We start from the raw sequence: 18,852 nt of genomic DNA, 5'->3' as shown, positions 1-18,852 counted from the left end.
CCAGATGTATCCTTTTGCTACTGAATCCCACAGTTCAAAATGAGATTCTCTTCATTCTGTTCATCATGAAATTGTGAACTTAAATGTCTGCTGAAAGCAAAGTATCTGTTTTTAAAATGTTTTAGGTGAATGTTGCTTTTGCTTTCAGCAGAGAGCTGAAAGAAAGAACACAAATGGACTCTCAATCAGAACTTCTCAGTAAAGCCAGGAAACAGGTTATCAACACTTAAGCTGGTCTTATTGTGTCCCTCATCATAATTGACAGTTTGACGTAAAACTTGGCCATGTAAACACCAGGGAGGTATGTAAATGGATAAGAGGTCAGTTTTCACATATGCTTGCTGAAAAGGAAACACATTTAAAGGAAGTTTCAGCCAAAACAATGACAATATGCAAATGTCCAGCTTTATGAGCTTTTTTTGAACTAACAGAAACTATAGCAAAATCTCACATTACAGTCTCCAAGATACTTAATTATTTTCACTAGTAATCACAGAGGCTTGAAATGAATGTTAATATTTGATGGGCCACTGTTTCAATAGGAAAATTCAATAGGAAAACCTGCTTAAATATTAACCCCCGAAATTATTCAGGTGCTTAAAGATTGAGCTGTTGACTGTGGAATTACAATGTAGGAATTTAAGTAGGATTTGCCTACTTAAAAGTATGCAGGACTTGAACTTGGAAGATGCCCAGTTCAAACTGAAAAGGCAGATATAGCGAGATCTGTCTCTTGGCTCGAGCTTCATATCAGTTTGTCTCAAAGCACTGGAAAACACTGGAAAACGCAAAATAAAAATCACTCAGCGGGCAAAGCAGGAGTAGGGGGGTAGTGCTTGACTCCATTGCTACATGAGCCTGTGGCCCCTTTCCGTGATGTTGCTGAGGTGGTAAGGGAGTTGCACTTTTTTCTGGAGAAATATTTGCAGGCCAGGTAATGCAATTTCCTGCAGGCTTTGAGCTCCCTGGTACTCCACAAGTGAGAGCACATACCAGGGACTGCAGACTCCACACACAGCTCTGCACACTGGGGTAAGCTTAGGCTGCATGTCAGGTTTCCCCATCTACGGCAAAGCTGGGCACACTTTTTCTCCTCAGTATACAGATTCACATTCTTTCTTCCTGTGGGGTTAAGTGAGAGAGAAGTAAAAAGTCACTGCTTGTATTTTGTGGATAGAAGATGCTACTGTTGCTTGCCTGTCTGAAGGTGGCAAAGCTTTGGGACTGAAATGCAGGCCACTTCCAGCAGGCTTCTAAGAGGGGCTTTTGCCAACGTCACAAGTGGCAAAATCGAGTCATTTATTTTGCATCCATAGCATATTTATGAGAAAGTTAGTCATGTTTTTCAGCATTTATTAACTGTCTCATAAGGACTATTTCTTAAGTCCTTCTCCTAAGGAATCTAAGTTTTCTCAAGCAGACCGTAACTAGTTTCCTGCCTCTCCCTTTCATATTTCCTGCTCCAAACATCTCCTAGGTGGCTTATTGCGGGTGAGAGTGAATTGCCTTCTCATCTCCAGTTAACACTGTGGTATAATTTTAGAAGTCACTCAATTTACTCTGAGGACTGCAACTGGCCAGAAAGCTTTCAGCATGCTTCCAGACAAAAGGTAGTGCTCAAAATACTGTACTGAAGTGCCCTTCATCTTTCCAAAGCTAGGTACTCATGTCAGGCCTGTGTTCCCAGGTTTTCCCAACTGGGCTGTCTGGATGTCCTCCAAGGACAGTGTTCCTGCTGCTGCTGTAAGCAGACATCTTCCATCAAAAGCAGGCAGGGCTCGTTGAGGTCTTTTAAGCCCTTCCAGATCTTTTACCCAGAAAGCACTCAACAGCACGTGAGGGATGCAGGTGAAGACTTTGAAAGGGATATTTCCAAATACTTTCAAATGTATATTTCCAAATCCTGGACTGTTTTCTTAGACATCACAGTCTCCAGGCAGTAGTGATTTGTAAAAGGAAATTTTATGTGAGGTTGAAAAAAAAAAACATTTTCCTGGCAGGTTAGCTTTTAAAGACAACACCGCAGCTATGTCAGCTTGCAGAGGAATGTGAAGCAATAGATTTTAACATGGGGAAAGTGGTTTTAAGTGCAACTGATGCCATCCTGCTTTTCATATATGCAATTATCAGGCAGACCTGCAGTGGTTTGTATTGACAGTACTACAAGGAGGCATAGCTGGTGCAACAAAAAGCACTACACTTTACACTAACTATAGATTTGATTCAACATTAATCTACATATATAGGTGCATGCAATAGGTCTATAGCAGATATAAAATATATACATTCTATAACTATCACATCAATATTTATATGTGTATGTGCTGTACTACATATGACTGTACTTAATATGAGGTATGCCAATACTAACCTTAATGACATAGATTTGAAAAGCTCTTTTTGGAGCTCTTACAGATAACTCATACATTAACTGCACATATGGAAAGTTTTCATTTAGACGGTGGGAAAAATATCACAATTTAGTGCAGGAGCTGATTTTACTAAAATATAATGTAAAATGCTTTCCTTGTATCACAAATGCAGTCAGGTTCCATTGAAAACTAAGTTCTTGCCAGATTTGTGAGCTAGACTTAAGCACATAAAAATTCTGTAACACTAAGCTTAGGATATTAATATTTTTCTGCTTATTATCACCCAAATATCATTTATTCATAGATTTCATATTTTGTGAAAGAAGAAAAGATTTTTTTAAATCTTTCAGTCTTTTATTTCAGTGGGAAGTGAGTTTTTATAATAAAGTTATAAGCCTTCAAAATATTCTTAAAGAGCTATAATGAGAGTACAGCTTTTGTATTTCAGGTAACCAAACCAATGTTTTACTATATCTTCCATATTAAAATTTGGTTTACAAAACTGTTTTGTATAACGAATAAACCAAATATTTACTTAGCCCTTTCTTTAAATGTATTTAATATATTATTCACCGTTACTGCTAGCAAACTTTTTGAATGCATATTTCCTTTTCTGTTTAATTTCATGTGGCTTAGTCATGCTCTTAATGGCCTTTAGAAGGTCCCTTGGAGTTCTTTAGATAACAAACAAGAAACAATCCCTATGAAAATATCAGAGACTAACATTTCCATTTCTTAACAGCAGGAAACTTATGAGTCTATCGGCCAGACAGGGTCAGGTTTGCAATACTGTCTTGTCCTTAGCATTTGTATTTTTCAGGAAAAGGTTGCAAGTAAATGTGCTCCTGTGAAAATACTGTAGTTTCTCTGCTTGTGCTTTCTGAAAACCAGATATGAATAGAGAAAACCGAAATTAATTAGATTCAGTAACAACGTTATCTTCAATTCAGAGTTCTGTATCATATACAATGGTACAACAGTTTATAATATCGCATAACTATACAGGGGTTAAAATACGTGTTTTCTTTGCAAGCTAGATAAGTTCACTTTCTTAAACGTAAAAATAAGTCGTATATCTTTTCAATAAATCTGCTAACACTATGGAGCAGCTGTTAAACAAGCAGAGCTATACAGGGTTGCTTGAAAAGTCCGTGAAGGCAGAACTGATGATTTGAGGATCTGGGAAGAATTTGGTTCAGATTACATTTAGTACATTCTTCATTATACTAAAAAGCAGTAGAATATTTTGAATGCTGTTATTCTGAGTCTAAAACAAGATTAGATTATTTTATCACCTCTTACTAAGTAAAATTGCTCTGAGTAACACTAAATTAATAAACTTCAGTTACAAAATACCTTTATCCTTCTAAAATAGCAAGATAAGGACATACAGATTGTTTAATTTGGACAATATTTCTATAAATTGCATGTCTTCTATGTTTCACAAAATGCATGCTACATGATATTGACTACATTAGACCTTAATACACAATTTAGAGCATTGCTTAGAGGAAACAGCATTTTTATTTTCTTTCTTAAAATATTTCACTATTGAATATTAACATTTCCTTTTATTCCAGCTCAGTTTGTAATCTAATAATGGCTAATTGTTTTGTGCTAAACACTAGTTACTCTTTTATGCTTTATTAATAGAGAAGCATATTAAAGTAGCATTATTTTAAGCAAATCTGTAGGCATTTATTTTTCAGAGTAAGTTATTTTTGTTTGGTTGGTTGTTTCTTTTTTTTGTTATTGTTTTGTTTTTTTTTTTTAATATTCTTCTTGAGAAAGTAAGGCTTTTGCCATGTACAATACTATTTTGCATGCATTCATTTAAATACTAAAAACTGTAGTACTGCTCGATCCATATCTGACTGCTAGGTTTCAATTGACAGCTGAGGATTTGTGACTGGACCATGAATCAAAACGGCAGGCATTTATACCCCAGTGCCAGTGAGGATACATTGGGAATTACTTGGCAAAGGTAACATTTTAATTATTTCCACCCCTACACCACATAAAAAAAAATTACATTGAGCTATAGTATCTGTTTTACTGGGCTGCCAGTGGAATATGTGACAGCATCTGATGAAAAAATTTGTTTAACATTTCTGCAGTACACATTCAGGTTATCTTTAATATAAATTGCATTTAGGACAAATTTAATAATCATCTGGAGTGATGATGCTGTGCTATCAAATGCAAAAGTTTTACAGATTTAAGGGAATACTTAATACTGATTTCAGGCTTTAACATTGAAAATGTCATTTGCATAATTAAGGGACTTATTTGGGGGGACTTAGTGGTTAATGCTAAGAAAATGGTGCTCTGAGCGGTATAGACACAGATAATAATAAATGTCTGATATGGTGGTGGTTTTGGGCAATGAATAACCATACTATTAATAGAGATTTTTATGACTAATCAGCTGGTTTAGATTTAGGTCACTAACACATAAATGAAGGTAAGATATAATCTTATTTCTAAATAAAATCCCCAAATAATTAGGAATGATTTCCACAAGTTAAAGGTTACTTTTGTATGCAAGAACAAACAAGCACAATGCCCATAAAAAGAAGCTCCCACACAATCTTTCTCCTGGGGGAAAAAGAAGGCCCCTCCCAACCACGACTTTTGGGACATGAAACAATTACTCATTATTATTCTTTACATCTGTTGATATATGATGAATGATGATAACAGTAGGGATGTGTTTGTCTAAATAGATGTGTAAACAAATCAGCATAATTGTGAAACATCTGTTTTTCAGCTCTTTCATGTGCAGAATTATCCACAGATATTGGTGGGGGGTATAGATACATGCATGCAGGTTGGGAGCCTGTGAAATGATGTATTATCTACTCACTCAAGATAATTTTAAATACTTCTTAGATGTTTGTGTGCATATGACAGTATAGGTCATTCTGGATAGTCTGTGTGTGTATGTCAGTACGAGTGTCTATGTGTAAAATCTTTCTTGACAAAAATGATTTCTGATATACTGAGTGTCCACTTGGAATATTAATGACAAAATTTGAAAAATTATTGCTGTTAACAAATCTGAAGTTTAAATGCCTTAAATATTGTTGCTTTACTTTTTATTTCTGAAATAATATTTATCTAGAAAAAACTGTTGTGCAAAAGCAAAGTGTAATCATGTCTTCCATTATACAAGGTTGCTTTAAAAGTAATGCCTCCTATTTTATTATGTTGGCCCATGACATTAGAGCTGGATGTTGGTGATATGGCAGCAAAGGCTGAATCTTCCCACCAATATTCCATTACATTTTGTTGCTGTGTGAGGGATAGCAGCATCTGACAGAACAGCGCCTGACATGGAAGCACGTATAAAGCAAAGGTTTGGAACTGAATTCCTCCATGTGGAAAAAATGGCACCCATTGAAATTCATTAATGTTTTCTGAAAGTTGATGCGGACCAAACAGTGTGTGTGAGCACAGTGAGGTGGTGTGTAGTGTGTTGTAGCAGTGATAATAGTGTTGTGAAAGATAAGCCATCCTCTGGATGGCCATGAAGATTGTTACGAGCAAGCATGCAGGCTCTTGTTCATTGCTGGTGAAAACACACAGCAAATGGTGGTGACTATGTTGAAACATAGTGTTTTGCAGATGAGAATTTTCTCTATCAAAGTTTTGTTGTGCTCTTTGTAGCTGCTATAGTTTCCATGGAAATAGGCATTAGTTTCAGAGTGACCTATGTAGATTACAGCACAATGGAAAATTAGCTAATGGATTCACCTTACCTCCTCAAAGGCTGTGATTCACATTATAAATCCTGATCACAGTTTTCAGTGTACTGTAAAGAGTGAATTCGAACTGTGCTGGGGGGGAGGAGGGGGAGGCACAATGGAGGTGGTGATTTATTGTCCTATTGCAAAGAATATTGCTTTCTCAGGGCATTGACAGGCACTGGGAAATTATCTCACAAGTGCCTATATAGAAAAATCCTTGAATGGTTTAAATCCCTCTTGACCCCTTTAAAGCAATGAATATTTATACCAGCTGAAGCATTGCCCTGGTGAATCTGTTTTTTTTTTCAGTATCTAGCACATATGAACCTCAGTTGAAAAGAGAAAAAAAGGGGGAAAAAGTTTCTAGGTGTTGACTAGGGAAACCTTGATAATGAAATCAAACATTCCATTATTTGCTGATCTTTATACACAAAACTGCTTTGCAGTAGCTTCTGGAATGTTATTTGCTAATTTGGTCTGATCAGTGGACAAAAGTGTTCGCAAATGAGCTCCGTCACAGATTCTCCAATGAGCATCAATGGATTGCAAGAATTGTTTCTTACTAGCAGAGAAAGATATTCTAGTCCAGACAGCCAAACTTTATCACAGAAAATTGTTTGACAAATGTTTCATCATATGATTCCCTCAAATCTGTAGTACTTGTTTAGATGGCACTCAGTCTGACCTTTTACAGCAGGCTTCTATGGTTATTTTAAGTACACTGGTTTTCAGAAAAGTCATTGACCTCAAGAAAGACAAAATGTTGGTTGAATATCATTTGTCTTGTCTGCACAGAAATCAGGTAATGGAAGTGACCAAGCTGAAAGCTTTGTAATGGAACATTGTTGGTGACTGACATCTTCAGAACTTAGGGAGAGCAGAAGATGAGAAAATGCCTGTTATTTTTGTGCTCTTTGTCTTACTAGTAGCTGCGTGTCATGCCATTTTGCTGTACCTTCTGAGCTCTGAACATGTAGTGTATGGTGGATGTAAGCTCTTTTAAGATAATTTAGGACAATTTTGCTGTACATATGAAGAAGATATTCAGAAATCATTAAAAATGCTCCTTTTTTTCATGACGACACTTCTGTAATAATATTTCCTTAGAGAATGTAAGAGAATATTTCCTTACAGAATGTAAGGGGAAATTACAAAAAGCTGTAAAGTTCGGTTAGGAAAATAGTCTCAGTCGTCTATCTGAGAGCAAAAAACATATGCAAAAAATAAACCTAAGACATGAATGAGAGTGAGAAAAAGTGTTCATATATTGGGTAGGAAGCTTGAAAATATGAGCTTAAGTCTCAGTTGATGAACAGTAACTCCTGCATCATGAGGCTCTTTCATAGCGTATGAAATATTAGCAGATCTTTCATAGAATGTAAGCAAAGTTTCATTATCAAACTCAGATATTGTTGAATATTCTTTTTATTTATTTTATACAATACAGATAACTATTACTCATGTTACAATCTCTGTTACTTTTATGGGTTAACTGTAACTTTACATTCACACTACTCAGATGTCTGCACTAGATTTGCATTTCCTGCTTTCAGCCTGTTATCTTGACACATAAGTACAGTAAGCAGCTGTTTTATTCCTGGAGATGCTGAAGAGTGCTCTATTCTCAGAATACTGAATTTCTTTTCCTGCTGTAGCTATTAGGGTACTCAAATGCTTCACTTTTCAGGCAGTGCTTTTCTCCCAGGATCACTCGGGGCTTATTGGTAATAGTGCAGCTAAAGCAGCCAAATATGGAGGAAGTTGGAGAACAAATGAGAATGGGTGTGAATTGCTTTTATCTCATAGTATCTTCTGTGTATTTGGAATCCCGCAAACACAGCTAAAGTAACACAGTCAGCAGCACCGCTTTTGTAAGCACATTTTGGTGAAGACAGACACCTGTTAAAGCAATAGTTCATGTCCACTCTCCTCCTCTCCTTTCCCTTTCTGCCTTGGGCAATATTTTGGAAGAGAAATATCAATTCACGTGCTGGAATTTAAGAATATAAACACTGAAGTATTCTGACTGGAAAAAATATTCATAGAAAGAATACCTAGCGAATGCTGGTCTTTATCCATTTAAACTGCTAACTCTAATAGTTTTGCCCAACTCTTTAATGCAGAAAGATGTTCAGAACATTATGTTTCCTCTCCATCTAGGCAAACATCTTCAGAACACTTCCTAAGAAATTAATTGTATTCAAGCCAGACTTGCATGCTGCCATCCCACAGGAAATGGGTCAGCAATCCATTAAGATGCCATTAGATAATCTAATTTGGAACTTAATCTCTAAATTAACCATGCTCCATACTTGAAGCATACTTGAGAGAAAGAAAAAAAGTTTATGTTTGAATCGATAGGGGAGCCGAAGCGTGAAGAAGCCTGTTTGTTTTTTCTGTAGCTGTGGTCACGTCTCAAGCCGTCTGGTAACCAGGAGAAACCAGACATGATGTAATTCCAGATTGAACTTGAACTTCAGGGACTTAGAATGGGGGAACAATGGACCATAGGAATCAATAATGTCCATTTTCCACATGATTATGTTTGGAGCTTTAAGTTAACCTTTATGGGGAAAGTAGCAAGAACTGTAGTGTGATGAAAATGAATGAGATGATCCAGAAGCAAGATGTTAAAGTAAACAACTTCAGTAATATTTTCTGAGCAGCATTTCAGATTCCAGCAGGATTAGAAAAGTTCCCGCTCTGCAGTGAACTGGTTGCCTGTTCTGAGCACTCTTTGTTCGGTTAGGTAGGACAAACTTAATCTTATGTTTCCTGTCAGATGATTTTTGGCAGCAGTCTAAGTAGAGGAGGAGCATATTATAGAGAATTCCCAAGTGTAAACTGTGTCTTTAACCCCTTGGTTACTCCAATTTTCTATTTCTGCATCACCTTATCTCCAAATGTTTCGTCTGAATCTGGGAAGTATTCTTTTGTTTTTTTCCTTCCTTCCTTCCTTCCTTCCTTCCTTCCTTCCTTCCTTCCTTCCTTCCTTCCTTCCTCCTTCCTTCCTTCCTTCCTTCCTTCCTTCCTTCCTTCCTTCCTTCCTTCCTTCCTTCCTTCCTTCCTTCCTTCCTTCCTTCCATCCTTCCATCCTTCCTTCCTCCCTCCCTCCCATCCTCCCTCCCTCCTCCTCCCTCCCTCCTTCCTCCTCCTCCTCCCTTCCTTCCTCCCTTCCTTCCTTCCTTCCTTCCTCCCTTCCTTCCTTCCTTCCTTCCTTCCTTCCTTCCTTCTCCTCTCCCTTCCTTCCTTCCTTCCTTCCTTCCTTCCTTCCTTCCTTCCTTCCTTCCTTCCTTCCTTCCTTCCTTCCTTCCTTCCTTCCTTCCTTCCTTCCTTCCTCTCCTCCTTCTCCTCCCTCCCTTCCTCCTTCCCTTCCTCCCTTCCTCCCTTCCTTCCCTTCCTTCCTTCCTTCCTCCCTTCCTTCCCTCCTTCCTTCCTTCCTTCCTTCCTTCCTTCCTTCCTTCCTTCCTTCCTTCCTCTCCTCCTTCCTTCCTTCCTCCTCCTTCCTTCCTTCCTCCCTCCTTCCTCCCTCCCTCCTCCTTCCTTCCTCCTCCTCCTCCTCCTCCCTCCTTCCTCCCTTTCTCCCTTCCTCCCTCCTTCCTTCCTTCCTTCCCTCTCCTCCTTCCCTTCCTCCTTCCCTTCCTTCCTTCCTTCCTTCCTCCCTTCCTCCCTTCCTCCCTTCCTCCCTTCCTCCCTTCCTTCCTTCCTTCCTTCCTTCCTTCCTTCCTTCCTTCCCCCCTTTCTACTCTCTTACTCTCTTTCTTTCATCTTACTAATTAAACTGAACTGTGTTCATGCCAATTTCATAAATAAACATTCAAGCATATTTTTATAAGTAGCAAGATAATGAACATAACATTACAAATGGAAACATTAATATTGAGGGGGAGAGGAGGAGAAGGCTGTGATTAACTTTACAAGTCTCTCTGCTGACATTTAGAGAAGAGTGAATCATAATGAATTTGGAAAAATGAATTTTCTTTGTTTGGACTTTGAAAGAAAGTCATTTTCTGAAGTTTTCTTAGCACATCCCTACAGTTATTTTCTTTTTGCCTTGTTAAGTCTACCTGAGAGTAGATTCTGTTGTTTTTTTTTTAGGCAACTCAACAGTTTCTCTTAACCCAAGCCTACATTCTCCATTATTTGGCTCTAGGAGAGGTGACTTTCCTGTGATAGTGATAGCCCCTTGTATGCATGTGCATATTTTCCATCCTCCTTTGGTCCTGTCTCTGCACTTGTACATGTGATACAGAATGTAGAATGACCACACACAATTTCTCCAGGCCTACCTGTCCTGCTGATTTTCTTTAACAGTGGTGGGATCTGTGGCCTCTCCCTGATCTGTGGTTGCTGCTTTTTTGCTGTTGTTGTTGTTTTTGTTTCTTTGTTTCTTTTTTTGTTTGTTTTCTTACACTATCACATAAAAAAGATCTGCAGGGAACAGAAAAATTTATAATTACAGCATAATTCCCTTTTCTGTCCTCTGGACATAAATCAGTGGATTTCTAGCACTTACATCTACTAGATGGGTGGTATGTGCCCTGCTAAACTGTTAAATGTCTTTCTAAATAAAGATGAGATATATTTAATATATCTCTTGAAATAAATGCTCACGTTGGAAGTGAAATTTGGCAGCTGTTTAACTGAAGATACTGGTTTAGAATGGAGAATATCAGAAGTATCAGATTAAGTAGATGCTGTAAGAGGTCGTTATTTTTTTGGCAGAAATGTACAAGCTGGAATTTAGCCAGGGCACTGAGGTTAACACAATTGCTTTTTCCAGAGCTCATATGATCTTAAAAATTTGAAATAGCAGAGTTGCCTGTAGTTCTATGGGGGAGCACTTGCTCTGTGCTGAGACAGAAAAACCTTGCTTGGTGACTCAGTAGTGCCATTTCTCTCAATGTCAAAGGCATTTCTACCCCTTCTGCCTAAGGACTGACCTGGCATGGTTTAGTTTACCTTACATAAGATAGTATGTTGACGCATAGAATAGTAAAACCACAAGAAGGAAATATTGATTTAGGTATGCTTTCCAAATGATTAAATACTCTTACAGACTTTGAGGCTTTTGAAAATATTTTAACTGGGTGGAAATAAGAATCTTAATGTGCTTCAGATTTGCCCAAGTCTGATTGGACTTATTTTTACTGCATTAGTTAATTGTTTAATGTTATTATATTCCTTATTTTATTATAACCTCTAAAGTGGATGATATATACATAAAATGTTAGTAGTCTATTCCAGTAATATCTTTCTCAGAGTTTCTTGAAAAAGCAATTACTATCTTTAAGAGGAAACCATGGCTGAAATCTTGATTGAATTAACACGTGAAAACTGTAATGGAGAATATTTACTCTGTAGGATGCTTGCAAAATTTTTCTTTGCTTTTACATTACATTTGAGCAGATAAATAAATTATACTTGCTATGAATTGAAGGGAATGTTGACTATATAATACATCTGATAGTCTAGTAATGGTGAGAAATTACTGCTTCTGGTAATGGTGTAATGCTTCAGGAAAATTCTTACAAACTATTATCTCTCAGGAGTTATCAGTCTGAATCACAAAGCGTGGATTGGACCTGCTTTATTCCAGCCACACACGAATGTTTTTTATCAGAAGGAGGAGCCAAGTGGACCAAGGGATATCTCATTAACTTCTTCTACGACAATTAGCTTCACTATGCCCTTGGCAATTCAAAGATATTTGGCTTGCTTTGCTCTTTTTTTTTTTCTTTCGTGTAGGGGTGCTTAGTGAACAGAAAGACGGCATTTGGTTTTGTGAAATTCAGGACTGGAAGTTTACCTGCAACATGTATAAACGGTTGAATAGGATGGTAAAGGGAAAGGTATTCCTTGCTTCCCACTATTGCCACCCAGGCAGAGCTTGTTTTGCAGACAGCAGTAGCTGGTTTTGTTAGGAAGCTCCACTCTATGGCTTACATGGTAGAAGCTGAACTCCTTGATTCTCACAGAAAAATCCTTTCAGAGAAGGTTTGATAAAAGTGATGGGAAATCTTGACTGGGGCCAACAGTCTGGCTTAACTGCACACAGAAGCACTAGAGAATTACAAAGCAGGTGGTGGTCCATACGTAGTTGGAAGTACAATTAAATTTACTGTAAATCTTATGAGATAGGTGGGATAAGTGGGCATGCTGGATAGACAACAGTATATGTGCAGCACTGCAGATATGCTTTCCATTATGACTTGTATCATAGCGGTTCTCAGAACTTTGTGTTTTGATTAGTGCTTCATTTGTGCTATTTATCTCAATAATTTTCAGTTGGGTTTCCTCCTTTGCCTCCCCTATTTGTTGGGCAGTGATAGAAAGACAGGAAGATCTCCAGGGACAATCACATCGAAGTGCAGCACAATGAGTTTGATTTCTGAAGTACATGTCAAGCTCACTAGGCCTTGACGCTTCTTGTGCTGGAGGGAAGTGTTGATGGACTGGCAGGTGGGCCTGTCCTGCCCCGCTGCCCTGGGGGCCTGCCTCAACCTAGCAGCTGAGGCCAGAGCAAGTACTTGGGTCTGCCATTGGAGCTTCCAGAATGGTTGTTTTCCAGCCACAACACTTGGACAGCATGTTGTCCCAGCACTACAGATACCCTCACTGTTATGCATGGTGGGCAGCAGGTGGCTCTGCAGTGGTGGTCGGCCGCTAGTTAGCCAGAGCTTCCTTAAATCAGATGGGATCTGCATAGTGTTAACATAGGAAATTTATTGCTCCCCGAGGATTCATAAGCAGCACTGACAAATTTACTTCATGCTGCATTTTTGAGATGGTCATAATGTGACATGGGAGAGGTTTGGAAGGTTTAAATTTTCTAGTCATATGGCTACAACAATCCGATTAGTCACTTCTTGTGATTTATTTTATTAAGCACTTTCCAAAAAATCAAGACCTCTTTCTCCTATGAGAAGAACTGGATAAGAGAAATGCTACAAATAATGATTTGTTCCTTGTCAGCACTGACTGCTTTCTTTCACGTGTTGTAGTCATTAGAATGGTTAAAACTTTAAGAAAAGGGAAAAAAAGTTGCATATATATCCAACCACTGAAGCCCACTGTAATTCTCTAGAAAGATCCTGAAAGCAGTGTGTTTAGCCTTTGCAACAGAAATTGCTTAAATACCATACTCATCACAGAAAATTTACATTTTTTAGTTAATGTTCTGTTTTGTTTGAAGTGGATAAACAGTAAATCCTGTGTAACAGGACAGCAAAGCACTATATGCTGAAAAATATGTATTCAGACAGATCCTAAGCAAACAAATCTGCTTTGTTTTTCTTTTCTTTTCTTTATTACCAGTTCCTATCTTTACAAATACTTCTACTTGGAAATGATTTGTGTTGTGTCTGTTATTTCATAGTTTACTTCTTAAAATCACTGAAATCCAAAGAGGAAGGAGCAAGAAATGCATTGTCAAACAAATTCTGAAGGAAGATGAAGAATAAATTGAAACAATTAAGCCTCTTAAATGAGGTTCTGGTACTGAATATTTTTTAAAACTGTAATCTTTTCATCAAGTCATATTGGACAAATCTTTTATGTATAAATTGGTTTAAGACTTTGTGAATATTTTAAGAGTTGTTGTGTAATTGTGATTTTTCAGTTTCCAAAAGGGATTATTTCTTGAAGCACAGAAAATAAGATATTTTCAATAGTCAGAAGACACTTAAAAAAAAAAGTAAAAATGTGTATATACATATATATATATATAATATATATATATAAAATCAAACAGATTTGTTGATCTTACATTTTGAAAATAACTACAAGATTTGTTTAATTACTCAGATTTTAGGGTAACCTGCAAGAATAGACTCAATGGTGAAAAAAAAAGCTGCTAAATATTCTTTTTAGTTCAGACATTTTAGATACACGAGGATACTCATATTTTTAAAAAATCCCTGAGGAAAAAAAGAGTTCTGTTCCCTTCTTAATTTGACCATGATAGAGACAAGCAGGTCAGGTCTGTGAAATTTCCCACCTTTTTGCTGTATAAAACAGAGAACTTGAATTAATTGTTAGGAATCAGAATAGTAAACTACCAGGTATAAAGACGTGTAGAGAGCATCAAACAGAAGTACATGACAGAAGCTGTTTCCGCTGTTTTCGGTATAAATCACCTGAGGAACATGTCCCCTGGGTTTTGTGAAATAAGTTGACCCCTTTCTTCAGTATTCACACATCAGAGGATCACATAAATGAGCACATGCTCCTTCAGAGAGAAAGTGGTGCAAAAGGTTAACCATGGAGAGAGAAGGAAGAAAGCTTTCAGTGTCCATCTTTCACAAAACATGTAATGAAACATCTCAGTTTAATGCCAAAGTGTGTTCTCAAGTAAACTGTTGTGTTTGTGAAAAGAACTAGTGCAGAGAAGATTCACTACAATAAAATGTACAGGAAATATGTATTTGCACAATGTGTTTGTTTCTTCTTGTTTGGCAATTATTGCTGACATAAAGATGCAGCTTTTCATCTGAATAAACTTGACTGGAATTTCTAAAAAGCTCCTTATTTCTAAGGTGCTAGATAGACATCTAAGGAAAAGGCTGCTCAGGGTTTGCTCTGGCTACTGAAAAGCGGCAGCTGAAGTCTGTCTTTAAGTGATCCTCTTGCAAATCCTGATGGATAGAATACCTACTAGGAGTCTGTGCCTCTTAAAGGTGTGAACACCATCGGGACTTAAAACACCTCAGTGACATGGCGCTTTTGGCATGGTGATTTAAGGAATGGAATTGTCTTTGAAAATATTTTCTTGCACTGACTTCTGCTGAAAAATTTACGGTACTCACTGTGACCCTTTTACACAATAGAGCCCTTTGTTATGGGCACTGGTATTTTGGGGGTAATAAATTGTGAAAACAAACAAACAAACAAACAAAAACACAACAAAACCAAGAATTTTTATTTTTATTATTATTTTTTTTTTTAATAGTAGAAATTTTATAGCCTAAGTTCTGTGTTGTAATTGTGACTCACACACCTCACAGGCGCATCTTGGGATTGGAATGATGTAAGTTGCTGATTTGAAAAAGAGTAGGAAATTGCACAGGAAACTTAAGCACTGAACTTTATTTTGTTTTCTTGAAATTAGAAAGCTTGTACACTAAATAGCTACAATATGTGTATTACAATAGCACTTAAATAACATACAGTGTCATTCAGTGTCACATGTATAGTTTAGTGGTGTCTGGTCCATATATTTGCTCCTAGAATTTTGGGGAATTTTCATAAATTAGCAGGTTACTTTGTGTAAATCTGCAGTAACACTGCTTGCAGTTGAGAGCAACACAGAATTTTAGTTCAAATAAATCATACTTCTGCAAACAGAACTGTAAAGTTGAATCTCAAGCAATATTCACAATTTTGGCTTCTCTTTTTATCTTAAGTAGTGGTATTCATATCAAATATTGGTTTTATCCTGATTCAAATTCTCAAATTCTCTGTGTTCTAATTTTTGCAAAATGTCTAATTTGTGTTTCTTTCTTTTTTTTTTTTTTTTTTCCCCTGTCTCTCTTTCCTTGTCTCTTTCCTCCTTTTCAACAGTCCTGGTACCTGGGCTAGCTTGGTTCCTTTTCAAGTATCAAACAGGACACCGATCCTGCCGACAAATGTCCCAAATTATGGTTTGAACATAATTGGAGAGCCTTTCCTTCAAGCAGAAACCAGCAACTGAGGGAAAAAATAAAAAGAAAAATTAGGAAAAAGAAAAAAAAGGAAGGAAGATGGGATGAGAGAAGAAACTGAAGAACTGAAGAAGAGAAAATAGACCAGCAATTGCAGCACTTACAATCACTAATTTCCTTATGGTCGAAACTGAAATGACATACAAAGGGTCGATGATATTTCACTGATGGGTAGAATGCAGCTCCTGCTAAGTAGCCTTTGTTATATGAAGTCCGCTGGGAAATAGATGTTCTGTCTCTGACAATATATTTTAACTGACTTTCTAGATGCCTTAATATTTGCATGATAAGCTAGTTTTATTGGTTTAGTATTCTTGTTGTTTACGCATGGGATCACTATTCCTGGTTATCTCACAAAACAAAGGCTAGGCAGCAGCAGCAGATTTGCAGGAGGACAAGGGCTGTAAGCCAGACATTTTCTCAACAGTCTGATCTCTAAATGTTTAAAAAAAAAAAAAAAAAAAAAAAAAAAAAAAAAAGCTTTGTAGCCTTTAGTTATCAGTATGGATTTATTAAACTTTGGCCCTTGACTCAGCCTTTTCTAGTGTGTTACCCAGCTTGAAATTTTCAATCAGAAAGAACACACACACTCTATGTAAGAAATGCCTCTACGTAGGTAAAAGTGTTATCTTTTCATGCAACAGTAAAAAGAAAATGAAAATGAAAAAAACAAAACAAAACAAAAAAAAACCCAGAAACTTTTTACCCACTAAAGAAACACTTAGAGAGGCAAGTGCAATTTAAAAGTCTTATCAAAGGGGTCATCATTATAAGTCCTTCAGCCCTTGGACTCTAAATTGAGGGGATTAAAAAAGGAATTAAAATTTACTTTGAACAAATTTATTTTTCCCCTCAGTTTTTGAGGGCATTAAAAGGCATTACATCAAGACAAATCATGTCCTTGAGAAAAATAAATCAATGAAAACACAGCACTTATGTTGGTTTAGCTGCTGCCTCCACAAAGGGGTAGAATTTATTTATTTAAAGTTACTGGTTGCATCAAGAACCCATAGGGTTTATATTTTTCTGTATAATCTGCATCATAGAGACAAAGAGATAGGCAAATCCATGCCAAAAGGGCAAAGCTTACTGTTTACAAACTGGTAATACCAGGATGGGGATAAGATTTATTTAAATAATGCACTCTCTAAGTCTAATTACAGGGTGCTGAAAACTTGCATGGTGCTTTCAGAAGTTAGCCTTGTTCAACAGATTTCACATACTGACAGAAATATAATGTGCATGGGCAGACATTTTGCCTCTATGTCTCTCAAAAAATAATTAAAATACTCTTTCCAGTAATCCTGATTTGCACGAAAATATAATGTCCACATTACGTGCCTTGCCTTGAAATCTAAAAAATGAAAAAAAACAAAAAAATACAAAAAATCCACAAAAACAACAAAAAAAAATTGACATCATTACACTTGTTTTGCTGCATTTATTATCATTTAAATCTTTACCATTTTTATGACAAAATATTTTGTACTCCAGATGGGAAAAAAGTGTGACATCATGGATTTTTTAGACAGTTATATCTTTATCTCACATTTATAAAGCATATCATGGCTATGTATAATTGCCGCTTAAGAATTGTAATCGACCAGCAATATTTTCAGTATTTTGGTGTTTTTTCTATTAACCTTTCATGTTTTTCATCTTCCAATTAATATTGGGGGGGAGGGGATTCAAATTTATACGAATTATGCAATACCAAGTTTTGCCTAAGTAGGTAGTGCTTTTAGCTGTATTGGTTATTATAGGTAAGTACACAGATTTAAAAGGAAAAAAAAAAAAAAAAGAATAATGTATGCTTTTTTTTTTTTTTTTTTTTTTTTTTTAATTGACCAAAGTGGGTACTGCTATTTTTGCAGTGAGATGAGGTCCTTTTATGTACTGAGAGATGGACGGGGATTTTTTTTTATACATATATATATATTCTGGGGTGGGTGGGGATGATTTTTAACACTTTGCAGTGTAGCTGTGAAGCAGTGCACCCTTAGCCAGGCAAGGGCTGCAAAGCGACTGTTCTGCCTACTGTGACAAACTTTCAAATCGGTTCCCTCTTTTAACTTCCCACCTGGGGTGCAAGCTGAAATCATTTCTGGATTTAAAAAATAAATAATGAATTCTGTTGGAGGCAGACTTGACTTGAGGAAATTGTTTTACTTCAAATTTCTTTAGAGAGAGAGAAAAAAATGGAGAAAGAGAGTGATAGAAACAGAGGGAAGAGAGGCAGCCAGAGGGAGAAGGAGTTCAAGACCCACAGCAAGATGAAGCCTTCCCACTCTGGTGAATACACTACATCTGAAAATGTTTGTGTTAGAAATGTTTTTAACTTAGAAAGATGCTTGCTTTGTCTAGGAAATGCACATAGAGGGCCAAAATCTTTGCTGGCATAACTCCACTGGCTTCAGTTGACTTCAGAGCTGTTCCTGCACAGAATTTGCCTTCTTTAGTCTGTATGGTTGGTAAATATTTCTTTTCCCCTATAACAAAACTATTTTTTGAAGTTTGTCAACTCCCAGCGTCTGAGTTCTGATCTTCATCCTGCTCAGACCACGTCAGCGGTTTGCAAAGTCTTCTCATACAGCAGGTCAGATGGAGAGCTCTGGGCTGTAGTAGGAAAGGAGCTTCAGAATGGGTGGAATTAGAATATGGTGTAAACAAAAGTGCATTTCCAGTAAAATCAGACCTTACAGATTAGTAGTGAGCCTGTTGCTGGAGACTTCTTATGCTCTGGGGATGCCTCTTATCTACAGATCAGTGTAGGGAGAACACCTTCAGGCGCAAGGAAAGGATGGAAAAGTCTCAAAATGGGGTATCCTTTCAGCCCTCTGAGTTTGTCTTTTCATTTCAAAGGTTTTCCCCAACTGGAGCAGCCCCAGAGTACAAGTCCAGCAAAAGGTACTGGGTACTGACACAGTGACATTGGTCCCTTCTTGCTTTGAATCATATCATAGAATCATAGAAACATATATTGGCCTGGGCTGAAAAGGACCTCGAAGATCATCCAGTTTCAACTCCCCT

General features: G+C 37.1%; 1 protein-coding gene across 9 annotated transcripts in view; it reads left to right on the top strand.

The window, feature by feature from the left end:
- NFIB (nuclear factor I B) overlaps positions 1 to 18,852 on the top strand; it is a 176,914-nt gene that overhangs the window by 154,406 nt on the left and 3,656 nt on the right. For 6 of the 9 annotated variants that reach the window (XM_085213825.1, XM_085213823.1, XM_085213830.1 and 3 more), the window contains 2 exons: positions 4,268 to 4,356; positions 15,683 to 18,852. The exon at positions 15,683 to 18,852 is cut by the window's right edge and continues 3,656 nt beyond it. In XM_085213825.1, coding sequence (XP_085069951.1) covers positions 4,268 to 4,356; positions 15,683 to 15,812 — 219 coding nt within the window. In that variant the 3' untranslated portion in view covers positions 15,813 to 18,852. The remainder of the gene's footprint in view (positions 1 to 4,267; positions 4,357 to 15,682) is intronic. The other 3 variants (XM_085213829.1, XM_085213828.1, XM_085213827.1) reach the window with 1 other exon arrangement.

Source organism: Meleagris gallopavo, chromosome Z (genome assembly GCF_905368555.1).
Source record: "Meleagris gallopavo chromosome Z, MGAL_WU_HG_1.1, whole genome shotgun sequence".
Taxonomy (NCBI): Eukaryota; Metazoa; Chordata; class Aves; order Galliformes; family Phasianidae; genus Meleagris; species Meleagris gallopavo.
The sequence above is the reverse complement of the archived record's forward strand: the minus strand, read 5'-3'. Positions and strand labels throughout refer to the sequence as shown.